The 26,809-nt window shown below is 42.9% G+C and overlaps 1 protein-coding gene and 1 long non-coding RNA gene across 3 annotated transcripts; one reads left to right on the plus strand and one right to left on the minus strand.

The window, feature by feature from the left end:
• Positions 1-6,257, minus strand: LOC112663496 (uncharacterized). The gene is made up of 3 exons (XR_003139296.3): positions 6,065-6,257; positions 2,813-2,906; positions 1-507 (listed from the first exon to the last, which is right to left on the minus strand). It is a non-coding gene; the product is annotated as an uncharacterized LOC112663496 (long non-coding RNA).
• TRAF6 (TNF receptor associated factor 6) lies at positions 4,999-26,809 on the plus strand. Of its 2 annotated transcripts, XM_049096342.1 has the most exons (8): positions 5,000-5,158; positions 8,203-8,381; positions 9,392-9,709; positions 13,523-13,673; positions 14,799-14,957; positions 16,370-16,441; positions 18,350-18,427; positions 19,953-26,809. In XM_049096342.1, the coding sequence occupies exons 3-8, from the start codon at positions 9,414-9,416 to the stop codon at positions 20,820-20,822; spliced, it is 1,626 nt and encodes a 541-aa protein (XP_048952299.1). In that variant the 5' UTR covers positions 5,000-5,158; positions 8,203-8,381; positions 9,392-9,413; the 3' UTR covers positions 20,823-26,809. The 2 variants fall into 2 exon arrangements, with proteins under 2 accessions (XP_025308283.3, XP_048952299.1); XM_025452498.3 differs by lacking the exon at positions 8,203-8,381 and having other exon boundaries at positions 4,999-5,158.

Consider the following 26,809-nt stretch of genomic DNA (forward strand, 5'->3'; position numbering starts at 1 on the left):
TTTATTCCCTTTTAGTAAAACAGCTTTTAATTTTGCTTAATTTTATCATCATAATAAACCTCATTGTAGGCTGTTCCCAATCTATAAAAGAACTGCATATTCTCCCCGAAGCATTTTTATTTGGTTGTTTGGAACCAAATACATGTTTTCTATAAAAGCAATGTTATAAATTGGGACTAGTTCCTCAGCCTGGTTCCACAAAAGACTATTTGACTCATACTGTATCTGAAATACATTTGCAGTGAAAAGACACAATTGCTGAAAATAATTCTGTTGCATAAAAGGCATTATTTCAACTACATTGTGGGCAATTCAAAGAAACTAATCATTGCTTATTTAATTGCCTTTTTGGAAAATTATATTATAAATTTTAATCAGGAACACTGGAAATAGTTGTCCTCTTCTTTCCAGCAAGCAAGCTCAAGCCACAGTTCGGGATGCTTGTTATTGTTCTGCCTCAGGTACTCTGCTCTCCACTGCTGGTGTGAACTTCTTCGCATCTAGCATCTGTAGGAACTTACACAAATCAGGCTTTTGAACTCAGACTTGCTAAATGATAAGCCTCTATATAGTCCAAATTTCAGATAAGCCAAAAGCTTATATATACATTTTTGGTTTTGGATTACAGAACCATGAGTAAAGTTTTCTTTTTCTATCTTTTTTTTTAAGATTTATTTATTTATTTATGATAGAGAGAGAAAGAGAGAGAGAGAGAGGCAGAGACACAGGAGGAGGGAGAAGCAGGCTCCATGCCGGGAGCCCGACGCAGGACTTGATCCCAGGACTGCAGGACCGCGCCCTGGGCCAAAGGCAGGCGCTAAACCGCTGAGCCACCCAGGGATAAAGTTTTCTATAAGAATCCTGAAGTCCTAAGATTGGGTTCGACATTATCCCATTAAAATGGGTAGCCATGGAACATGCAAAAATCCAGGGATCCCTGGTGGCTCAGCGGTTTAGCGCCTGCCTTTCGCCCAGGGCATGTTCCTGTAATAGCGGGGTCCCGGGATCTGATCCCACATCAGGCTCCTTGTGTGGAGCCTGCTTCTCCCTCTGCTTCTCTGTGTCTCTCGTGAATAAATAAATAAAATCTTAAAAAACAAATCCGACTGAGCAATTCATTGCATTTGTAAACACTGGAAAGAAGCAGAGTCGAATAGGAATGTCATAACGTTAAAGTATGATTTTCAAAAAACTATACACAAGACTACCAGATATAGAATGAACACATATTTAAGATTTTTAAAAAATATTTTATTTATTTATTTATGAGAGACACAGAGAGAGAGAGAGAGGCAGAGACACAGGCGGAGGGAGAAGCAGGCTCCATGCGGGGAGCCCGATGTGGGACTCGATCCTGGGTCTCTAGGACCACACCCTGGGCTGAAGGCAGCACTAAACCACTGAGCCATCCGGCCCGCTCTATATTTAAGATTTTATTCAATCAATTAAGGGGAATTATTAAGTTGACAAAGCCGGTTCAGAGAAGACTTGGAGAAGCAGAGATTGTATAGAGTCGGTCAAAAGAATGCTGAAATGAACTTATGGGGTTGCTAGATACAAAATCTGTTAGAACCCTGTTGTGCATTAACCTCTGCGGTTATTTTTCTAACTGGACAGAAATCTGTAAGTTACCATGTAACGTCAGTGTCTGCTTTCTAATCAAACAATAAAGAGCAAAGTCAAACATAGGCAAATTCTCCGATGGATAATTAAAGAATTATTAGGCAAACGTGTTTTTCAAATGACACTGAATGGATACTAGCCTTCTTTTTGCCTTATTTCAACTTTTGGGTGATTTTTCTTGATGGTAATTTTTTAAAATATATCCAGAGAGAATGCACCAAGACATAGGGTATTATTTTATCCTGATTAATTATCCTGACCCTTAGCCCTGTCAGTTCAAAAACTGATTTTTTTTTTATTCCCAGTGTGCCTATACATTGATACAGCTCACAAAAAAACAAATATACACACATCAGACAAAAAGCAATTCATTTACAATAAAAATACAACTCCCAAATATATCAGATACTCACCTCCTCTGGCTGGTACTTTATTTCCCTTAAGGAAAGCAGTAAATTGGGTCAACTTATCATTTCAACATTGCTTGATGAGAAGTGGTGAACAAGGGAAAAACCGGCCCCAGTGCATTGGACATGCACCCACCATCCCCCATTCTCCCAAATGAAATGAGAGAGAGAGAGAGAGAGAGATCCCCTCCTTTCTCCAAGAGCAGGAAAAATGAATGTACCCATGAAAAGTTTAGGTTTGGGACTGGGATTTGGGAAGAGGGTGGAGGAGGGCAAGTTATTTTTAGTTCTTGCTAGTAGACTGGCTTTACCAAAGAAAATTCATTGCCCTAGACCATTTTTTAAAGTACATTTACTTTTCTTAGTAATCTCTACACCTGACTCAGAGCTTGAACTCAAAACCCTGAGGTCAAGAGTCTTGCACTTCTCTGAATGGGCCAGCCAGGCCCCCCTGCCATAGACAATTTTGGGAACTTCTAGAAACTGCAAAGCAGATTCAAAACTAAACTTCTGCCTCCTAATGGCTCAGAGTCTGCTCTCAACCTGGACAGTAGCCTGAGTCAAGTGCATAGCCCCCAAACCTGTTATTACTGTCTGAAGTTACCCCCGGAGCCTTCCCCTACACATCTACTCGTCCATACACCTCACTGGCCTTCTCTCTGAGCTCCCTGCTGCCCACTTTCACTCCTCATTACCTCCTCCTATCCCTGCTCTGGAATTTTGGTGGAATGGGGGTGGGGGGACAGGGAGAAAGAATTGATGAGGGCTGTCCTGAAACTTACTAAACTCGAAGTATATTCCGAGGCCAGAATCTTCTATTGGATAACATTCCTTCATGTGTTCCGTTGGCTGTTTGGCCCCTGGTAGCCGTTGCTTCTACAACTCAAAGATTTTTCTTTTTTAAGATTTTATTTATTTATTCACGAGACACACACACACACACACAGAGGCAGAGACACAGGCAGAGGGAGAAGCAGGCCCCATGCAGGGAGCCTGACATGGGACTCAATCCCGGGACTCCAGGATCCCACCGTGGGCTGAAGGCAGGAGCCAAACCACTGAGCCACCCAGGGATGTCACAGATTAATGACATAAGGCCATTTCCAAAATTCCTGTCTTGGAAAATAAAAGACTAGGGGAGAGCTTGATCCAGGGCACTTCCTCCCCCAAACAGAATGTACATGGGGAATGCCACACTGGATCTCTGATCTTTTTCTACACTCCATCACATCTAATTCCTATTCTTCTGATTGACTCACTCCTTCTTGATCTGTAATTTTATTGAAGATTCACATATCTGTTGTCTCGCCCTTCCTGCCCCTGGCATGAGAAAGATTCTGACTCTAAGGTGCTTTTGTCCACACTGCAGATACCACATTGCATCTCTTCCCTTAGTACAGTCTCCCCAGGTGATATCATTTAGGTGATTCCAAACAGTTGTATGGCTGTGGCTCACAAATTTGCAGCTCCAGGGCTGATCTCTCCCTTGAGCCTCAGAGGCCTTACTTTTGCAATTTACTAAATGTCCCTAAATGTACACTAGTAAGCAAGTCAAGCCTCAGCAGATAGAACAAAGAACTCCTGATTCTCTTCTCTCCCAACCTGGTCGTCTCTCATTCTCCACACACCCAGTTGCTCATCAAAAACATCAGAGACCTGGGACCACTGGGTGGCTCAGTCAGTGAAGCATCAGCCTTTGGCTCGGGTCATGACCCTGGAGGTCCTGGGACTGAGCCCTGAGCGGGCCTCCCAGCTCAGCGGGGAGCCTGCTTCTTTCTTTCCCTCCGCCTTTCTCTGTCACTGGTGCACACATGCCCTCTCACTCAGGCTCAAACAAATAAAATCTTTAAAAAAACATATCACAGTCCTTGGAATCACCAGGCCACACCCAGTCAGCCAGTCCTATGACATGGGGCTCTCCCCGCTAAAACGCATTTCAGAATCTGCCTACTTCAAATCACATCCACTGGTACCCACCAGTTCAAGTCAGCATCTTGCCCGGACCCACTGCAATCTTCTTTTTTTTACCCTTTGCCCTTGCTTCCATCCTTGTCTTTTTTTTTTTTTTTTTTTTAAGATTTTATTTATGTATTCATGAGAGACACAGAGAGAGAGGCAGAGACACAGGCAGAGGGAGAAGCAGGCTCCATGCAGGGAGCCCGACGTGGGACTCTATCCCGGGTCTCCAAGGTCACGCCCTGGGTCGCAGGCGGCGCTGAACCGCTGCCCCCTTCCTGGTCTTTATTCTCCGCGCAGCAGCCGGAGGGATTCCCATGCATGACATCACACGTCCTCCCTCCTCATACGACACCTTTGCATGGATCACAGGACCCTGCGTGACCTAGCCCTGGCCTGCCCCTCTGCTCTCGCCCGCCCCCGCTCCCCACCTTAGCCGGCATCTTCCTCCCCGCCCACGTGTCCCTTACAAGTGATTTCAAAAAAGTGTGGCCGCTGCCCCCCAAGACCTCCCCTTGGAGGCGAGCGTAAGCCGCTTTCCCAGAGATGGATGAAAACCCTGGGTGGCTCTCCTGCAAGTGCCTGCGCTGACGCGCACGAGGGCTTTCTCAGGCCGGCGACAGAGAAGAGGATGGTGTCACTGGCAGGGCTTTCACCGCAATGTGTGACCCACAGGCTTGGCTCCCTTGCAGGGGTTCTCAGTCCCCGGGGCCTTCCGTGGCCGGGAGGGCGGAGCTGCGGAGGGACTTCGGAACCCGCGGAGGCCAGGTGGCCTCACCCAGCTCCCCCGGCCTGGATAGGGAGGCTATCGCAGAGGCGCCCCCCGCACCCCGCACGCCTGCACCCCTGCACCCCGGCCCCCGCCCCCAGCCGCTGCGCATCGTCGGGAATCGCCCCAGTGCGCCCCCGCCGCCCCAGTGCGCAGGCTCCGCGGCCCGTGGAGGACCGCCGCCAGGGGGCGCCCGCGCCCCGCCCGCCGCTCCGGCTCCGCCCCGCGACCCCGCCCCTCGCCGCCGGGCCGCGCGCGGAAGGCGGAAGTCGGGCGTCCGCGGCTGCGGCTCGGGCTCCGGGCGGCCCGGGGTCGCGGCTGGAGCGGCCGGGGGGGCGGCGCTTGGCGTCCGGGCCGCCGCGCTCCCCGTGAGCTGCCCCGCGGAGCCGAGCCGTGACGAGCGGTGAGTCCTCGCCCCGCGTCTCCCCGGCCGCGGCCTCGTCCCCTCCCCGCGTGCGCCCGGCGGGGCGCCCCCCCCCACCCCGGCCCCGCGCCCTCACCCCTGCCCCCGGGGGGGGACCTTCCTCCTCCCTTCATCTCTGCCCGCGGGGACCTCCCCCCTCCCCTCACCTCTGCCCCCGGCACCAGGGATCTGACCTCCGCCCTCACCCCCGCTCCGGGGACCTCACCCCTGCCCGCGGGGACCTCCCCTCTTACCTCTGCTCCCCCTGCCTGCAGGGACCTCACCCCTCCCTTCCCCCCTGTCCCCTGCCCGCGGGGACCGCCCCCCTCACCTCTGCTCCCCCCCCCCCCCCCGCGGCAGGAACCTCCCCCTCCCCTCACCCCTGCCCCCTCCCCTCACCCCTGCCCGCGGGGACCTCACCCCTCCCTTCCCCCCTGTCCCTTGCCTCCCTCCCCGCGGGGACCTTCCGTGACCCCCTGCCCCCTGCCCCCTGCCCGTGGGGACCTCCCCCAACACTCACTCCTGCCCCCACCCCCCACCCCCCGCCTGCGGGACCTCCCCCCTCCCCTCTGCTCCCGCTGCCTGCAGGGGACCTCCCCTCCCCCCTGCTCCCCCTGCCTGCGGGGACCTCACCCCTTCTCTCACCCCTGCCCCCTGCCTGCGGGGACCTTGCCCCCCCCCCCCGCCCGTCACCTCCGCTCCCGCCGCCTGCGGGGACCCCCTCCCCTCTGCTCCTCAGCCCGTGAGGACCTCCCCCCTCCCCTCCCCCCTGCTCCCCCTGCCTGCGGGGACCCCCTCCCTTCCCCCCATCTTCCAGCGATTACCAGCCCCCCTCGTCCTTAGCCCTTCCCTCCCTGAATTGCCTCCTGGACTTTACCGGCCTTTAAGACAAAACAGACCCCAAACCTTGTAAGCTCCCATCGCTCCCTGTCACTGTCATGCTATTTTTGGGTTCCCCGTTGAACTCGGTAGAGGTCCCAGGCAGCAAGTTGTGTGTGTGTGTGTGTGTGTGTGTGTGTGTGTGTGTGTGTGTTTTTAAGGGTTCAGATGACATGAATGTTTCCTCCCCCGCCCCTGCATTCGGCAGTCGTAGAGATTGTTCCAGACGCCGGGTTGATAAAGCTGTTCCTAGTATCTGGCTCTAGGGGAACTCCGGGTGTTGAGACTTAGGAGCGTCTTGAATGTGAACAGAAAGCACCTAAAGTATCAGCAGCTCCAGTGTGCGCTATAGGATTCGCGTGCTTTTTCGGGAGAACAGGTTTACGGGCGTCTCGCTGCCCCCGGGGGCGGGGGGGTGGGTAGAAACGAGAAAAACTGGTAAGGAAAACCGGAGCCTGTCCGTGTGAACCCGACCCCCGGCATATATACGTTAATGGGAAGATAGAAGAGGGTTTTTCTGATTTTTGAGGTTGGACAGGGTGGGAGGTGGGGGGAGGCCTACTGGTGACTTCAAGGAAGGAATGTGCTCGGTTGGGGCACCTGTCGCCCGCCGCCTGGGGAGCAGACTTGCAGGCCGCGCCGACCCAGGTGCTTCTCCGGTTCCAGAACTGGAGAGGCCGGGGCCTTGCTGTGACGGGCTCGGGTGTGTGATGCCCACCCGGTGGGGGCCGCCTCCATGGTAAAACAAGGTGTTCAGGTCCCTGCCTTCTGGAGGAAAACTGCCTCGGAAGTGCAACGCCTCTTGAATTTGTATTTGTATTTTTTTTTTAATTTATTTATTCATGAGAGAGGCAGAGACACAGGCAGAGGGAGAAGCAGCCTCCATGCAGGGAGCCCAACGCGGGACTGGACCCGGGACCCCGGGGTCACGCCCTGGGCTGAAGGTGCTAAACCACTGAGCCACCTGGCCGCCCCGTATTCAGATTGTTAAGACCTAACAATTGACCTTTTTGCAGCTCTTCTTGGCGGTTGCAGCATGTTTACAAGTCTTTGCATTTCAGGAATAGATTTGGGTGAATAGTTGTTTCTAAAGTTAGTAGCAGGTTAAAGGTACTTTCTCAGTATTTTGTTTTATATCAACTTACTCTAAAGGAGTACTGTGTTTTGCCGTGAATGAATGTTCTGTTGACTTAAAATTGACTGATTCAGGGGACCCCTGGGTGGCTTGGCAGTTTAGCACCTGCCTTCGGCCCAGGGCGTGATCCTGGGGTCCTGGGATCAAGTCCCACGTTGGGCTCCCTGCGTGGAGCCTGCTTCTCCCTCTGCCTGTGTCTCTGCCTCTCTCTCTCTCTCTCTCTCTCTGTCTCTCTCTCTCATGAATAAATGAAATCTTAAAAAAATATTTTGACTGATTCACATACCTTGTTGATTTCCTTAGCTTAGACCTTTAGACCCTTTCTGTTGATGCTAGAGGAGCACATTTTTGGGCAGCACCATGCTCCCCCTCCTTCCCTAAGATATGTAACGGTGTCCTCTTTGGATTATAATATATACACCCAGATACTGATATGTGGGCTTAAGCCATAATTTATGACAATATTTATTCATTTGTTTAGTCTGAATACGTTATCAGTGGTTACATTCCACAATGTTTAGTTAAGGGAGTGCTTTGTCAAAAGTTCAAAAATAATAGAAGTAAAAGCCAGTGAATCACTGAAGTAGCGGTTGGTAAAAGTCTATTGTACACACCAAAATGTTTGCAAACCAGGAGCAGTTGAACCAAAACATGGAATGAGGCTTAGGGGATATTGTTGTAAAGCAGCTCACATAGTGAGAAGGCCCTGACTGAATTCTTCACAGTGATTGGGTAGAACATTAGGATTTTTTTTTAAATGATAGGGAATTGGTCTGTGGTTACTTTGTATCAGTTCCAGAAGGGAACACTTCAGGTTTTGCCTCCCATTTCCAGCAAGTTTACTTAACCCTTTTATGCTCCGTAGTTTCCACTTTCATAAAATGGGACGACAAAATTGTTGAATTACTATATAGAGCTGCACATCATAATAACGCATTCTTCCGGGTGCAGTTCTGAGTGCTTTGCACAAACTAATACATTTAATCCTCAGTAATTCTGAGGTGGGTACTGTTACTATCCCTATTTATAGATGAGGAAACTGAAGCAGAGAAGGTTACATAACTCTTCTGGGTCCTACACCAAATGATGGAGAAAAGAATTAAACCCCTACCATCAAATTCCAGCATCTGACTTCTTTACCACTTCACATACTGCCTCTTCAGCCAGAGCAGTGCCTCATCCTTTGTGGATCTTTTTGAGAAGAAAAAGGTATCTGTAAAAGAAGAAAGTATGGAAGTAAAAGATACAGGGTTACTGTCTTAACCCACTCTTTGGTGTAGTGGCAGCCAGGATTTTCATATGAAAATGAGACAGGCCGGGGGATAAATGTCTAGCATACTGACCAGAAGCTTACATTCTGTTTCTGGAACTGTATCTGGAACATATTAAGGTTTTCCTCAGGTGTAATTAATCTGCAGCAGAGACTTGGTTACATAGGCTATGAATTGCTTTTAGACATTAGCTTCTAATTCATAAATACTGTAACAGTTTAGAATTTGAAGGCATCCCACCTACCCATGAAAGCAATAGTTTTCCATAGGCAAATGAAACTTCACGTGGTTTTCCAGTCATTAATAATGAGACATAATCACTTGACCTGACTGAAGGCAAAAGGACATATACACATATATATTTTTTCAATTCCATTCTTTCTACATCGTAGAAATCCCCACACTGAACATTTAGAAGTACTTGTAGGATTTTAAATCTAAAAGATGAAACCAAGATCCATATTGTTAGGTTGCCCCAAATCACACATTTAGTACTTGCGTGTGATCACCTGATTCCCTGTGCATTGCTCTTCCTTGCACCGCTTGCTGGTCATACCTTATACTTGAAGGAACCTCAGTAGCATAATTCAGTTCCTCCGCACATGCTTAACGAGCACCTGTTACATGAGAAAAATTTGCACTAAGTACTGAAAATACAAAAATTCTTGACTTCAGTCACAGGAAACAGACACGTTAAGCAGATAATTATGATATAACTAAGTGTTACAGTTGAGGTACTTTTCTTCTTTTAATCTTACAGTCTTTCTCCTAGATCATGAACTGCTTAATTCAAAAGATCATAGCCATGAAGCAAAGCTTAAAGAACTTTAAAAAAGTCTCCTGTAAATAATGCCAACATAGCTAATGTATATCAACTAAAAAGTAACTTACATAGATAAGTGACGTGTGTGTGTGTATGGTAAGGCATTTTTTTCTCTATTTCTACAGAGCAATTGATAAGCACGTTACTATGAGTCTGCTAAACTGTGAAAACAGCTGTGGATCCAGCCAGTCTGAAAGCGACTGCTGTCCTGCCATGGCCAGCTCCTGTAGCGCCGCAGTGAAAGATGACAGTGTGAGTGGAACCACCAGCACGGGGAACCTCTCCAGCTCTTTTATGGAAGAGATCCAGGGGTATGATGTGGAGTTTGACCCACCCCTGGAAAGCAAGTATGAGTGCCCCATCTGCTTGATGGCATTACGGGAAGCAGTGCAAACACCGTGTGGCCATAGGTTCTGCAAAGCTTGCATCATCAAATCAATAAGGTAGGTGAGCGGGGCGTTTGGATAGCGCATTCAGTTGAGCTTTCGACTCGGTCTCGACTCAGGCGGTTATCTCAGGGTCATGAGATCGAGCTCCAAGGCAGGGTCTGCACTCAGTGCAGAGTCTGCTAAAGACTCAAGGCCTCTGTCCCCTGCTCACATGTGTTTGTTCGTTTCTCTCTCTCTCAAATAACTCTTGGGGAGGAAAAGTAAGGTACCTGAGCATAAGAACTGTATCAAAGGTAACTCTATTTTGTCCTGTCCTGGCCCTCAAATAAACAGGTGAATTAGCTATTTCTACTTAGAGCAGTTCTGTTACAGACTAGGGGATGTCTCTATGCTGTAAGAAGATGATATAGGATAAATGTGCCTTAGGGGCGCCCAGCTGGTTCAGTCGGAGCAGTGTGCAGCTCTTGATCTCAGGGTTGTGGATTTGAGCCCCATGTTGGGAATAGAGATTACTTAAAAATAAAATCTTTGGAAAAAATTTCCCTTTGATGCTGCTGCTGCTGGAATCTGATAATCTTAGCAATACAAAAAGTGTTGACTCTTAAGTGTATCAGTTATTCTTAATTTAGCCATGTTAAATTCTGTTACCTGGTGTCTATGGACAACTGTAAAATAAGCAACCAATAGTTTTTCTTTTTTCTTGTAGGTCTTTTTTTTTTAATTTAATTTAAATTAACATATGATGTATTAAAATAATTAGTATTTTTAAAGAAAATATTAGTGGATGGCTCTACCTTCATAATCTATCCAAAATCGAATCCCTCCTTGCTGCCTCCACTACTGCTGCCATCTGAATCACTGTCAGCCCTCACAGGCCTCTGGCTTCTATCCTTGCCTTCCTTTTTCCAGACTGTTTTCAGTACAACCTAGTAAAATAAGGAAGATGATGTCATCTCTGCTCAGAACATTGCAGCAGGTCATCTGAGAATAAAAGCCAAGGTCCTTGAAAGGCCCTGCATGATAGGCTCATAGTCTGTTTTCTGACCACCTCTTACTACACTCCCCTTCCTTCCACCAGTTCATTCTGCTGTTTCTTGAACCTGTCAGCTGTGCTCTTGCCCTGGGGAATTGGCTTTAACTGTTCTCCCTGTTCGGAATACTCTTACTTCAGCTAATTACTTAGCTCATACTCTTTCTTCCCCCAGTGTGGCTCTCACCTCATCGGTAACCGAGCTACCCTATTTATACCCTAGCATGCCTACCTCCTCCCCACTCCCAGCCTCCCTGAAGCTACTTATCTTTCTTCCTTAGCACTTTTCATCTTCTGAAATACCAGATAATTTGTTTATTGTCCTCTTGTTTAACTGGAGGATAAGCTCCTTTGAGAGCAGAGATTGAGATCTCTTTTACTGCTGATGTTTCCTAAGTGCCTGACACACAGTTGGTGCTCAGTAAATCATGGTTGCTTTAACCAAATGAAGGTAGATGGGATTTCCACAAGTGATTCAAATTCATCTCCTAAGAAATAGTTACATTTTACTATAATTCAGAAATAGGAATATTTTTGGATGACTGAGGGGTTCCATACAGAACAAAAATAATGAAGAATTGGAGGGGATTTTATGTTTTTCAATAAATAGTTATATTGATAAAATCATTCTTAAGTCAGTTAAGCTGGCTTAGTCTTACAAGTTTTTCTCTTTGAGCTTTTGAATTAATGTTAGTATGAAACTTGAATTTAGGGTAACCACTTCCATACTTGGAACTTGGTTTAAGTTGTAAGGGAACATGTAACTTGTGTCAGTTCTTGGGAAAAAATGTGTTGCCCTTTGTTGAATTGGTAAGATCTGTGGAGAGTAGGTTTTCTCACCCTCTTCACATGGCATTTGGGGCCAGATAATTTTTTATTGTGGGAAATTATTTTGGGGTGATTTAGTAACATTCCTGGCCTCTGCTCATGGATGCCGTGGTATCCCCCGCTCCCTAACTCTGACAGCCAGAGTGTCTCCAGACGTTGCCAAATGTCCCATGGGCAGCAGAATTGTCCTGGTTGAGACCACTGGTTTAGAATGTACGTGAGAGTGATGTTAAAGGCTCGGTTTTTGTTGTTGTTTATAATGATTTTTGTTCATATAGTTGTATAGGCGATAAAAATGGATTGTTGGTTTTCCTGTAGGTAAAAATAGATAGTATTTTACCAAGTGTCACACATCCCAGGAAGGTAGCTAATCTTCAGCAGTTTTTTAATAGCAAAGTTCATGCAAGTAGTGGGACAATGGTCTGAAAAGGAAGTAAAACCCACAGAAGGAAGTCTGAGCCTTTTTTTTTTTTTTTTCCTGTCTCCCTCTAAGTTAGAAATGACCACTTAACTTTAACTCTGAAGCTCTTAAAGGAACAGCTCTGGACTTTTTCATCTGTTCTAGTCATTCAGGGCATTGAAATGTATTGCAGTTCCATTCCATTTTTTTTTAAAGATTTATTTATTTATGATAGACATATATATATAGAGAGAGAGAGAGAGGCAAAGACACAGGAGGAGGGAGAAGCAGGCTCCATGCCGGGAGCCCGATATGGGACTCGATCCCGGGACTCCAGGATTGCGCCCTGGGCCAAAGGCAGGCGCTAAACCGCTGAGCCACCCAGGGATCCCTCCATTTTCTTTTGCAGTGATTGCTAATGCTGTGGAGAGTGGTTTCCAGTTTACTCTGTAAGGCTGTTTGTATTTTCTCTCAGTTATCCATCACTTAGGTTTGGGCATCTATTTCTGTGCTTCTTAGAAAGTGTTTGAGGCCTCATAAGGACCATGTCTCCCACCTCTGTTAGTTCTAAGACCTTTAACAGCACACCCCATTTTGTAGCAGCTTTCCACCTGCAAGAGCAATTAGCACTGCTCGTTCACACATAGGGCGTGTTCAACAAATATTTGAGTGATTGAGTAGCCTACCTGACCTGCCGCATTTTGTCAGTGAAGATTGAGACATCTCAGAAAGTTAAAGGGGAGTGACAGATAACCAACCTTCCTGGGGATGGTTTTTCCATTATAAGATATTGAAATAAATCACTGGGAATCAGGACATAGAAGTGCTCTAACTACCTACTACTCTGTACCTTTTTTTAAAAAAGATTTTATTTATTTATTCATGATAGACAGAGAGAAAGAGAGGCAGAGACACAGGCAGAGGGAGAAGCAAGCTCCAGGCGGGGAGCCCGATGCGGGACTCGATCCCGGGGCTCCAGGATCACGCCCTGGGCCAAAGGCAGGCACCAAACCACTGAGCCACCCAGGGATCCCCTACTCTGTACCTTAAACACAAAGGAAACCTTCTGTTGCCTGTGGACCAGAGTATTGTAATGACTGTTCAGAGTAAGCCTAAAAATGTGGCCACGTAGGGTGCTAATTGGTTTAATTTTTACTTAATGAGTGAGCCGCACACTACAGACACGCTGTTGGCCCATGAGCAGCACATCTAGTTCCGTTTCACTAGTGTGTTGTACAGCTGCTAACAGGAGAGAGGCCTGCCAGACTGCCAAAATTCTCACCCTTAACTTTTCATTTCATGCCAATCAAAATATGATTCTATTCCGTTTTCTCATTTTTTGCTTTAAATCTATCCCCAAATCTAAAATGCCACATAGTTTTTGATAGATTACCAAATAGTGCTAGTTGTATTCATTTCAGTAAAGAACACTCATTAGACTGTCCACAAGAGAACCGTTTATTTTGGTGATATGCAATAAAATGTGTTAAATTATTTTCCATAGGAAATAATCAATGGAGAACTTATATGTGATGAATTATAAAGTTTGTGTTTTCTAGCGTTAATTTTTGTTTAAATCTACTAAATGTATGTATCTTCTTTTTTTTAGGGATGCAGGTCACAAATGCCCAGTTGACAATGAAATACTCCTGGAAAATCAACTGTTTCCTGACAATTTTGCAAAACGGGAGATTCTTTCTCTGATGGTGAAGTGTCCAAATGAAGGTTGTTTGCACAAAATGGAACTTAGGCATCTTGAGGTATTAAAATTATTTTCTAGCAGTTAGCATATATGCGTGGCAGTTCCCAGAGGACAGGCACTTTGCTGTGTCCTATGTATGCCTAGCATATAATAACTGGTTAATAAATTCTTGCTGAACTAATGCCAGTTCTTTCATAATTGAATATAAATATGAGTAGAAACCATAAATTTCTTATTCCATATATACTCTGACTTTGCCCCAGTAATTAATAAGAAGAAGGATGTCAGTATTCTGCTACAAGTGTAAGTTTTTTAGTTGAACATTATCTGCAATAAAACAGAGGAGCATTTCAAATATAAAGGTCATATGTTAACCTTTTAATTTTGTTTCTCTCATCTTGAAATAAGCAACAAATTCTATCATCTTAGTGTCCTAGCCATGCTTTTTTTCCTCTTTTTATAAATCAAACATTTTATTATGAGCCAAATGGAGTCCTCCTACAGCTTGAGATTAGCTGAAGCAATCAGATAAAAGCATTGCTTTTAAATGAAATAAAACAATTCTTAGCTTGGTTTTACAAGAAGTTAAATATTGGTCATGTTCTATTTGAAATTTAGTGTTTAAAATGTATTTGCAACATGCCCACCTTTATCTCCTTTTAAAGAAGGAATGCTCCTTTTGACACAGTACTAAATTGATAATCAGAAAATCTGACTTCTTTCCCTAACTGGATACATGAACCTGAGAATTCACATTCTTTGTATAAACTTGTTATTCACAACCATTATTTAAATTCAATGAGGAGCACCTGGGTGGCTCAGTCCATTAAGCATCCAACTCTTGATTTCGGCTCAGGTCATGATCTCAGGGTCGAGGGATCCAGCCCCATGTCAGGCTCTGCGCTCAGTGTGAAGTTAGGCTTGTCCGTCCCTCTCCTCACTTTCTCCTCGCTTGTCCATCTCTGCTTGCTTTCTTTCTCTCTCTAAAATAAATAAAATCTTTAAAAATAAATTAAAAATAAATTTAGTAAGACCTTCATATGGTGTGTGCTAGACAAAGCAGGTTCAGTAGCCAGATCTATATAGAAGGTACATTCATAGATTTTTAGTACATTCTTAGATTATTTTAGAAAATTTCATAAGGATTGGCAAATCCTGATCAGTTACTTTTTCCTTATTATAGGATCACCAATTACACTGTGAGTTTGCTCTCATGAATTGTCTCCAGTGCCAACGTACCTTCCAAAAATGCCAACTTAATATTCACATTCTCAAGGAGTGCCCGAGGAGACAGGTTTCTTGCATGAACTGTGCTGCATTGATGGCATTCGAAGATAAAGAGGTATGTACTAACCTGGATTTATTAATTTCACTACTACTTTCAGAAAGATTTTTAATGTACATTTGAGGGTATAAAAGAGGATATTACTCCAAATCTGAGTCAATATTACCAGTGGTGGGAAGATTGATTTTTAAGAAAGACGGTTCAGTAAACCATTTTGGTAAGTAAATTTTGGGTTTATACTTGTATATCTTTCTTAGAAAACATTGTTTATACTACTTAACCACTGTAGTAGATCTGCAAGTAACACAAGCTTCTAGGAAGGACATATACTGATCCCCTTTTCTCTGTGATATTTTAATGACCAATTTTGGATTGGAGCCAAGTAGAATGATTACTTTATCAGACTTACACTTTCCTCTTTGAAAAGGAAAATGGGTGGTTAAAACTTTTACAGAGGATAAATTAAATACCACGGAGTATGTTCCTATGGTGATAATTTATTGAGCTGTACCCATGTGATAAAATCACTTTTCTCTACATAGGTAATAGTTCAATTAACACTTTTACTTGTAAAAAGAAACATCACGGTGCTTGACCACATCATAATGATAGAGCAGTTTTCCACTCAGAAACTGAGATGCAGAGAGGTTAATTTTATGTTAATACAGTCAGTGGCAAGGCTAGCACTAAGATGTAGTCCAGGATTCCTATCCTATGTCCTCTTTATTAAAATCATCTACCTATAATTTATGGGTTTTTTTTATAATTAAGATTTCTTTAAACTTTATTTCTTACAAATTCATATTGGTAATTTTCTCTACTTTCTTAGAAGGTCAAGCATATTCATTAAGTTAATGAATTACGAAAAGAAGTTAGCTAACTTGCTAAACATGTAGAGAAGTCTGAGGCATAATTAGAGTAAATTGATGTCTTCCTAAATTTCATGAAGTTAAGTGGACTTAACCTGGAAGCTTAATTACTTCTCAGCATATTAACTAAGTTCATTGTATTCTGGAACACAAAGCTCACCTTCCTGGGGCATATGAGAACCTGGGTACCAAAGCCTCTTGCCCTAATAATATGTTCTTTTAACCGTCCTGGTAAGAGTTTGAATCAAGTTGTCATGGTGCTGCTAGAAATTTTCAGAAGAGAGCCTTTGCAGAATTATATTATTGGTAAATTTTGTGCAAACTAGTGGCAGATGCTCTGCCTCAGTTTAAAAGTAATTTTAAAGATTTTCTAACATACTACTCGTGTTCTTTCAAAGAGCAAGAAAGCGAGATGAATCTTTATTATACTGGCTCCCTTTGGAGACAAAATGACCTTTGTACAGTATTCTTACATTACTGTTTCATACAGATTGAGGTCCTTAATTTTTTTAATGGTGAATTATTTTTTATAAAAATAGATTGTTCTTACTTTTTCAGATTTCCTAATGCTTTTTTAAAATATTTTTCTAATAAATTTAGATCCATGACCAGAACTGTCCTTTGGCAAATGTCATCTGTGAATACTGCAATACCATGCTCATCAGAGAACAGGTATAATGATTCCCTTCCATAAATTAATATTTTCATCAATAGATTAAAGAAATGAGTTAGGTTTTTAATTGAGAATTTAAATCAATAAAGCAAAATGAATACAGGTTGAAGTAGTAGTAAAACTGAAAAGTTTTCACATAAATTAATATAGTACTTTCGGAAAGAACAAAATATTCAGCCTAAATACTTAAAATTTGTACATTAACATAATATCCATGTTTATGTGAGTAATCCAAAAAAATCTCCATTTAAAGAAGAAATACATATTTTGCACACTGTGGAACAGGGATTTTTAGTGTCCAAAGATCAGCTGAAAGTGAGAGAACAATGAACAAGAAAAGCAGGTCTGTTCAGTAGCAGAGCATTATTTGTAGCTGTAGCCCCTGAGACATGTGGGAACATTTTGAGATTTCCAACATTAGTAGCACCTGTTCATTTGTGCTGTAGGTCGTTAGTGGGCATCATCAGAAGTAGTAGTTATAACAGAATACTGTACATTTGTACTAATAGAGAAAGGAAAATTCCACCTGATGGCTATCTTTTGACATTTGGGGAGTTTACCCACAAAATATGAATATTAGTCACTAAATATTTATATACCCATGAAATCTGCAAACCCAAAGATCATAATTGATTACCTTAATAAGTAGCAGCAAGCAAAACCTGTCACTTGACTAAATTTTTCCATGTGTCTTTTAACAGAGTCTTTTAGGTTTTTTTCCCCAAAACAGAACCTTAATTTAAAGGTGTTAAACTTCTTTCTGCTTATGAAGTCTCACCTTAGTTTTCTTTTTTGCTCTGCTTTAATATTTAGAGGAAACCATGTATCATATATTAGACCCAACAAAAATAAAATAAATAGGAAAAAACCCTAGGTTAAGAGAAAAATCTAGGTTTTGATCTTGGCTGTGCCCCTAACTTGCGCACTGTTCTCTGATAAGAAAGTTGATATTCTAGATCTGGAATCAGCAGGCTAGCCCACCAGCCATTCTGGCCCACTGCTTGTTTGTGTAAATACATTTTATAGGACACAGCTATGCCCACAAGTCTGTCTGTTGTATATGGCTAGTGTACTACAATGGTAAAAGTTGAATACTTGTGACAGAGACTATAAGACCCACAAAGCTGAAAATACTTATTATCTGTTCGTTTACAAAAAAAATTCTGCAGACCGCTGTTACAGATATTGCAAAATGAAGAATTGGCTGTCTGCTTGAAGTATCTATGAATACAGGCAAACAAAATTTCTAAGGGGCATTTGGCACCACTTTCAAAGAATGTGATTCTGCATAAATGGATCTCACCTCAAAGAATATGTTTTAGAGTCCCCTAATCAAAGGCTGAAACTTTCTTTAGAACTTTTATTAACGTGCTTAAAATACCTTCTAACATCTGCATCTCCTCATAGTAACCAAAACATGCCCTGGTTAAAAGAAAGTAAGATTTATGAGAGCCAAACATGAGGGAAATAATGGCTGCAGCCAGTTAACTGCATACCTCAGTTAACTGGTCCCTATTAAATGGCCTGGACCACAGTGAGAGTCTGGAGTTTGCAGTTGTAGTTGCCATCGTAAGGTGCTTTTCTCTAAAATGCCACTAGAGGGGGTTAGTTCCTAGCAATAGAAACATTTTCTGGAACTTTGAGCGATTTAGGGGGATGATCTGAGATGTTGCCCTTTCCTTTCTCTGTGACTTGGAAGTAAATACTATTTTCATCTTTGTAGGCTACCTGGTTTTTGTTGTAACTACTCAACTCTGCACTGTGCAAAAGCATCCATAGATATGATTTTGTTTTGATGCAATGTAAATCTTTTTTTTTTTTTTAAATCTTTATTTCAAATGTGGTCTCATTAAACTAGAACATGATATGCAAGGAGAACCATTTTTCAACCTTTGTTTTGGTTTCAGATGCCTAATCATTATGATCTAGACTGTCCTACAGCCCCAATTCCATGCACATTCAGTACCTTTGGTTGCCATGTAAAGGTAAGTTGAGTTTTTTTCTTTTAATTCTGGAATATCAAAGAAAATTCTGTTCTATAGTGGAGTCAAGAATACCAGTGGAAGGGAATATGGCTGACATGCACTGTATATGAGTTTTGAGCTCCAAAGAGAAATTGAGTCAGAATATTGATTTGGGGAAGGTAGTTCATGATGATAATGGTAGATGCGATTGAGATCATATAGCGTGAGTGTACAGGAAGGAGAAGCAGACCATCAAAGGAGTCGAGTAGACCGTATTAGAAACTGGTGAACCAGGCAAGAAACGGTGGTATTGTTATGCTTTCCAAAATTAGTTCAAGACTACTGATCAGTTGTGTCAAATATTTGAGATTGATGGTTATTTTTTTAAAGATTTATTTATAAATTTGAGGAGAGAGCAAGCACGTGCAGGGGGAGAGGCAGAGGGGTGAGTCTTAAGCAGACTCCCTGCTGAGCACAGAGCCTAGCAGACCATGGGGCTCAGTCTCACAACCCTGAGGTCATGACTTGAGCTGAAACCAAGAGTTGGCCGATTGACTGTACTGCCCAGGCACCCCAGAGATCAGTGGCTATTAATGATAAGTCATTCTTTCTGGAGAGGGCAGCTACACTTTTGCTTTCTTTCACATTATGCTTTTTTATGTGACTTTTTTTTTTTATAATCATGCATTTAGTAATTTTAAGAATAACGTGAAGAAATGGTATGTAATACCAATTACATTTTATGGAAAGATTCTGTATTGTATGCATGGAGAAAAAGACTTGAAGGAAATGTATCAAAATGTTTAATGGTATTAGATGAGATCATAGGTAACTCATTTTCTTTGGTCATCTGCATTTTCTGTTTTTCAGTAATGTACATGACTTACTTTTGTAATAAAAGTTATATCATAAATATTTTTTCATGTAACAGAATGTTCTTGATGACATGAGTGTGAAGATATGAAAGATTATACTTTGCAGTAGTTTTGTAAAACAAATGAATTGGAGACAGTACAGATGGAGTACTCTCAGTTGTAAAAGGAAGAAGGAGAAAATGGGATTAACTAAAAAGAGACGAGATCAATTGAGAGGTGACTTTTTTTTTTTCAATAGGAAAGTTATAATGTATTCTGAGGGAAAAGGGTTTAGGTTTATGAAGATAAAGGAGAAGCGATATAACTGGGCAAAACCTCTGAGGTCTTGAGAAGGTGGGTGTCACTGAGAGCCCAGGTGAGGCACTAATGTTGGACAAGCAGAGAGTCCTCTCTGAGTCAAAAGAAAAGGATGAGTGTAGATCCCAATACTTTTATAGGTGGGAGAGAGGTTTTGAGTGAAGGGTGAGAGTATTTAGCACATAGCCTTACTTTTTCAGTGAGTGAAGAGACAAGATCATCTCATCGGATCAAGAAGTTGATGAAGACCAAAGGTCGTAGGGGATTGAGGGAAATGATGACATGACTTAAAAACCTTTACTTTGGCTTGTCAGGGTCCCTTTCCTGGTCCTCACAGTCTCTAGTTCAACCTAAGGCTTGTGCTTGATTTTTAGATGCAGAGGAATCACTTGGCACGCCACCTACAGGAGAATACCCAGTCACACATGAGAATGTTGGGGCAGGCTGTTCAGAGTTTAAGCCTTGCTTTAGCTCCTGTACCTCAGCGTGATGTGCCGCCGTATGATTCTTCCTCGGTGTCCCGGGTTTCCAGCACGTGTCACCCAGAGGTTCAGAATTTCCAAGAAACCATTCAGCAGTTAGAGGGTCGTCTTGTAAGACAAGACCATCAAATCCGAGAGCTAACTGCTAAAATGGAAACTCAGAGCATGCATGTAAGTGAGCTCAAAAGAAATATTCGAACCCTTGAGGACAAAGTTGCTGAAATAGAAGCACAGCAGTGCAACGGGATCTACATCTGGAAGATCGGCAACTTCGGGATGCATCTGAAATCTCAGGAAGAAGAGAAACCTGTTGTCATTCACAGCCCTGGATTCTACACAGGGAAGCCTGGGTACAAACTGTGCATGCGCCTGCACCTCCAGTTACCAACTGCTCAGCGCTGTGCTAATTATATATCCCTCTTTGTCCACACCATGCAAGGAGAGTATGATAGCCACCTCCCCTGGCCCTTCCAGGGTACAATACGCCTTGCGATTCTTGATCAATCTGAAGCGCCCGTCAGGCAAAACCATGAAGAGATAATGGATGCCAAACCAGAGCTGCTTGCCTTCCAGAGACCCACGATCCCACGGAACCCAAAAGGTTTTGGCTACGTGACTTTTATGCATCTGGAAGCCCTAAGACAAAGAACCTTCATTAAGGATGATACTTTATTAGTACGCTGTGAGGTCTCTACCCGCTTCGATATGGGCAGTCCCCGGAGGGAAGGTTTTCAGCCACGAAGTACTGATTCAGGGATATAGCATCCCTGCGTTTGTTCAAAAAAAAAAAAAAAAAAAAAGTCTGGAGAAAGCAGTGTCTTTCCTTGCCTTGTTCTCAGTAGTATGCAAACCAAAAAAGAAGTGGGAAAAATATAGTCCTCACCAGTGAATGTTAATAGATCACTTACCCCTTCTTCCTGTTACAAATCTCTGAACCAGTTTTTCTTGGGAATCTACATGTTCTCTGCTTTTTCAAAAACCGAAGTGCCTGTGGCATATTGCAGCAGCTCTTTTGTCATTTAGTATACCTCTTTGTTGTACTTCCATGGGCTTTTGCTCCAGTGTGTTTTATTGTCAAAAAGCCCATGGTTGGACTAGTAAAGCTCAAACCTTTAGAAATAATAATAATGGACATTCCTTAAAACTTCAGCTTATTTTTATATTATATGTAATATATTAAACTTGAGAATCACTACTGCCTCGTGCTGGTGCCAGCGAGAATTATTATTCTGGAGCTGAGTTCTCATTTTATTTGACCTTGTATGGATTTCAGAGGATTTGAGCCTTAATCCTTGGAAAGCTTAAATTCTCATTCACTCCAATCCCCCTGCCCCAGGGTGTTTACTAAGGATGTTCAGAAACTAGTTTAAACCCTAAATATTACCTTACTTATTTAGTGTAAACACTCTGTCTTCTTGTTTAAGTATTTTATTCTATCTGGCTTACGTATTTCCTTGAGGCTACAAGTAGCATCTTCTCCAGAGTTGAGAATGCTGAGAACAATGTGGGTACCAACTGCCCAGTATTATACTATACATCCCTTTTTGTCCATTTGGTGCAGAGTGAATTCCACAGCTTTACATATGTTCTCTGTGGCTTAATGCTTGTGGGATAAGGAGATGCACACGGACAATCTCCAATGTAAAAAATGTGTCTCAACTAGTCAGCCAACAAGGCACCTCCCCGGTGGTGAAAGGAGCTATCTGAGCCAGAAATTTTCAGCTCATTTAAACACTCTCTGGTAGTTGTTAAATGGAACAAAACTGATTTCCTAAAAACAGAATTTCCTAATATTTGGGAGGTCACTGGAGATACACATGAGAGGTCATCAAACCAAGGTGGGAAGCCCTAGTGGTTGTGTCAGGACTTAGCCTGAGTAGGTTGCTTTGGTCCAACAGTAGGTAGCTGAGGAGGGTCATGTGGAATGTGTGGAAGTGGCTAAAGGTTCCCAATAGGGAGGGGTGATTTTTGTGGCGTTAATTTGTTAAGGCCTATAGACATTAAATATTATAGTGAAATCGTGTTCTCAGGGAGTCCCACAGCTAATATAGGCTCTTAGAAGAATCTGAGAGGACCCACGTGCTATGCTGTTCACTCAAGATTGTTTAATGCTGTCTGGTCGTGAGAGATGGAATTGTATCTTTCTCGAGGGGCCGAATCAGAGCTCCCTGACCAGCATCCAAGATGAGCCTTAATTTCAAGAGGAAGCCAAGAGACCTTGTCTGTGGAGAAGAGGGGTTTTGGTTCCAGGCAGACCCAGCAAGTGTCACTTTGACCTTTCCCTTTACTTGTCTCTCTGCCCTCCCTCTCTACCCCACATTTAGGCTCCTGCTCTGCTCTCATGGGTTTACGTTACACAGCGAAAATAAAGGTTACGCAGAGATCCTGTTCTGCACAATTACCACTCCAGCCACCTGCTCATCACTGGTTCCCAGTTCACTTCCTGGCAAGTCGGTGTCCTCTAGCTGCTGCTGTGCCTTCCACCCAGCTCCTGAGAATCCTTGCAGCCCCACCGTCTAGGTTGGGAGCCCTGCACTGCTGCTGCTAACTGATTGTTTTTCAATGAATAATTGTTGAGCTCCATTTAAAAAGTAAATGGTAGGCTTTTTTGTTGCTGCATAGAAAAAAGCCTGAAGGAAATACGCTGAACTATTTTTGATGATTTCTTCTTTGCGCTTTCTTAATATGTTTTACATTTTCTGCAGTAAACCTCTATTTTATCAGAGGGAAAAAGAAATGTTGCCACAAAACATTCAACCCCACCAAAAAAGGAAATGCTATTTAAAAGCTTCCTGGTCAAATATCTATTAAAAGCATGGCTGTGCTTTAGGTACTGAAGCCAGTCATTTCCTGCTTTGGTTAGTTTAATGTTTTTCTACTAACTCTACTTAATCCAAACCAAAACAGTTTTTTGCCTACTCTCAACTTCTAGCTTCAGGTTTCTCATCTGTAAAATAAGAAGTTGCTTTAGATGTTTCTAAGGCCCACTCCACCCGTGAAATTCTGTTTTAAGAAATTAAGTCCTAACCAGAGCATTGACAATGCTTATTAAAGGATTTTGCCAGTAGGAAATTGTTCTACCTTGTTTTTTGCTGACATCATACTGTACTTCAAATGTAGTTTCCCATCAGCTGGGTCTCATCCTAATTCAAAGAAGCAATTTTTTTAAACCCCCAAACATTTCGCATTTTGTAAGAAACTAGGAACTTAACACTGGTCATTCACTGTGAATACAAAAGTAACGATGGTCAAACTGTCATTCCAAATAGAAACTTTTGCTACAACTTCAACTCAGAATCAAGCCTGATATGGAAAAACTGGTCTCCCATATTTTTCAAATCTGCCGTACTCAAACATGCTGGTTTCACTCAACAGGCTTTCAAGTGTTTGTGCTGCGCATTTTTATTTTATTAACCTTTTAACGTGTTGATCTTCTGACATCATTCTCAAACATAGCGAAATTGTTTCTTTTCCCAGAGATGTCCAAGCCAGTGTTGGAAGGAGCTGACCACAAATCCTGTATTTTGCTGTGGGAAAACAAGGATGTCGATTCGTAGTTGGTAGTTTTTATGGCCCTTTGGCCGGCTCTGCAGTGACAGCTCCAGGCTATACCACAGTGTGGTTCAGCTCTTACTGTGGGGACGAATCAAGTGAAATAGAATGAAAGACGAGCTTCTTCCTCTAATAATGGACTAATCTAGAGATGTTGGATGATATCTGACAGTTTTTGTGACAGGTATAAAATTCTGTTCTCCGTTACTGTTTCTGTACCAGTAAGTCTTTAGGATAAACTAAGCACGAATTAGGAATTATGAATTATGCATGCAATTAGAATTCATTCTCCTTAAATAAGAGGAGAATGCTTGTCATTCCTTTATCCAGGGAATCCTCAGATCTCTGGTGACCAGAAAAGACTCTTAATTAGTAGAGAGGTTTTTCTAACTTAAGACTTGAAAGCACTGTACTTCAATTCAGTTACTCTAGCTCTTTTTTTTTTTTTCTGGCCTGCCTCAAATTATGCTCATCGTTTATATACAATACCCTTAGGTGTGTTTTGTGATGCCTACTTCCACAAAGCCTAAGCAGTGCAATGCCTTAAACAAGTGAAAAAAATGAACAGTAGCCCTTTGTATTTTTCGTTCAAAATACACATTTTTTTCTAAATTTTCCAGATTCACCCGATAAGCTATAGTAAGTTTCACAGTTGATACCATTGTATTGTATAATGGGGAATGGACACTTGCAAATTCCCAGTATCCCAACTTTCCCAGAAGGTTGATTTGATGAAATCAAATTAGATGGACCTCTGTAGATTGTAATATTCAATTACAGCCTTCATACGTTTGCAAAGAGATGCCTACTTGTTTCTCTAAATGTCACCTACACCTTTAATGTTGATTTTAAAGCTTTTTCCTCCCCAAAATTGTTACCATTAAGTTATGAAATACTGAAAAATTCTAGATGGGGCAAGCATCTTGTACATGAGGAGATGTGGTGCTCTTTTTTTTTTTTCCCCCTCTCTGAAAGTACTTTCTCAGTCGGACACTAGCTCTACCTCCAGGACTAGAGGGGAAGGAGAGGCCGACTCTTCTGCTCCCTCCAGGCCTGCAGCTAGCTCTGAATGTCCTCCTGGGGAAGTCACCAGGGCACAGCCGCAGTGCTCTGCTTCCCAGCCGTGGCTTCTGAGAGCCTCCTGTGAGCTTCCCTGCTTCTACAGGTCGAGTGTGTTTATCCCAAGGCTCTTGCAGGTGGATTTCAAGGTAAAAGCTGAAGTGCCAGGGGAGAGAAGAGCATATGGATTCCTGTATTCCAAGAAAGAAGTGCTGCCAGTCTTAGGAGCACATAATGACAGTTTTACTCCAGTCCACACAGGAATAAACTGAGGCACCTGGTGTTCTGTTCACTGTTTCTGCACAGTGCCTGGCGCAGGGTACACACATGTTTAGTAATCAACAGCGAGTGAAATTACTGGTTAAAACTGACCCAATTTCTGGTAATTTGTCATGCAAGCTTTAGGTGGTACGGTATAGATGGGTTTGGTTTGGTTTGGTTTTGCCTTTCTCCCCAGTACTTTCTTTAAGAAATTTTACAGACATGCAGAAATGTTGGATGAATTGTATAATGAACAACCACCACCTAGAATCTACAAGTAACATTTTGTAACATTTGCTTTATCACTTAGTAGATGTTAATTTTAATGAGACTTCAAGTTTGGCTTCTCTTTTAAAAATTTCTCTGAGATAATTAGCTTCAGTCGAGTCATCTTAAACTCTTTGGGGAAACTTATGATATTTGAATTGTAGCTGCGATTGTGGTCCTTACTTTCAGCTAGTTTTCAACTTGTAAATCTATTATGCTGAATTTTAATCTTATTTATCTTGCCTGAAGGGATGCTTTTTATAATGGATTTATTTGAAAGTCCTCGATCAATTATGCAGAGTATTTTAATGTTATTTTCACACTTGATGAATTATCCAATTAATTTCTCTGGTCAGAATGTAATTTGGGGCCCATTCTGCTTACACAGTGTTCCAGGATTATGTTCCTACAGGGCTGAAGAGACAGTGTAATTTAGCATATATCCCACTAAATCAGGAGCTACAAGACTTAGGTTTTACTCCTGACCATGGGCAAGTCCGTTCTCTTTGTCTTTGTGTCTGTTTATCTACCTGTAAAGAGTGGGATGGAATTTGAAATTTAGATACCATTAAATAGTGGGTAACATTTCTTAATGCTTGGGTCTACTAAGGGAGGCTATTACAAATCTGTAACTATATGACAAGCTGTGGGATGAAAACCGACTTGAAAAATGGAAGCACGTGCAGTGAGTGCTCTGAGTGTCACCAGAAAGCCTGCTGTTGCTCAGAATTTACTATTGCTACAGAAGTTGTGAGCAGTTTTCCTAATCCATCTGGACTCCAAGTGTTTTGTGAGAGGGAGTTGAATGCAAAGATGGGAGGGGACAGCTCATCACAGACCGAGAATCAAGTGTTCAGTGGAAGAGCAAGATGTGTGGAAGGAAGAGCTTAATGGCTTTACCCAGGTTCACTGCCGCGGGCACCCTCTACTGCCCCCTCCAACCGCCCCCCATCACCATGCCTAACAAAGAAGAAGGCCCTGAGCAGCACTGGGGCGCTGGTGGTCTCCACAGGTCAATGCACCTGGACTGCAGGGTTGGCAGAGGGATAAACAGGGTCCCCACTCCATTTAGTGGATAAGTGTGACCTTATTTCCAACCTAGGTTATGCCTATAGATTCACATTTATCTCACAAGGGCATTTGGAGATTTTACATTAGATCCTGTCTTAGTGGGCGCCTGGGTGGCTCAGGGGTTAAGCATCTACCTTTGGCTCAGGGCGTGACCCCAGGGTCCTAGGATTGAGTCCTGCGTCGGGCTCCCTGCAGGGAGTCTGCTTCTCCCTCTGCCTGTGTCTCTGCCTCTCTGTGTGTCTCTTATGAATAAATGGATAAAAATCTTAAAAAAGAAAAAAAATGTCTTAGTAGTGATTATAGGAGTATGACGAAAACCGTGTTTCTTGAATGGCACCTTACTGAATATTAGTGTAGCTGAAAACAAATGCCAGACCGACCTGCCTACCCACTCCCATCTGGTGTGGATATTCTCTTACCAGCAGCCTGTGTATAGCACCAATAGCTTTACCAAAGAAGTACTCTTACTTCAAATGAAATATATATAATAAAATATAATTGGTATTCTGGGTGTTTAATAAATAAGTACACTGCTTTGA

Source organism: Canis lupus, chromosome 18, assembly GCF_003254725.2.
Source record: "Canis lupus dingo isolate Sandy chromosome 18, ASM325472v2, whole genome shotgun sequence".
Taxonomy (NCBI): domain Eukaryota; kingdom Metazoa; phylum Chordata; class Mammalia; order Carnivora; family Canidae; genus Canis; species Canis lupus.

Excerpts from the sequence above, each read along its gene's own strand:
- TRAF6 (XM_025452498.3), top strand. The coding sequence starts at position 9,414 with ATGAGTCTGCTAAACTGTGAAAACAGCTGTGGATCCAGCCAGTCTGAA. Across the intron at positions 9,710-13,522 it reads TGCATCATCAAATCAATAAG|GGATGCAGGTCACAAATGCC; the intron begins GTAGGTGAGCGG and ends TCTTTTTTTTAG. Across the intron at positions 13,674-14,798 it reads TGGAACTTAGGCATCTTGAG|GATCACCAATTACACTGTGA; the intron begins GTATTAAAATTA and ends TCCTTATTATAG.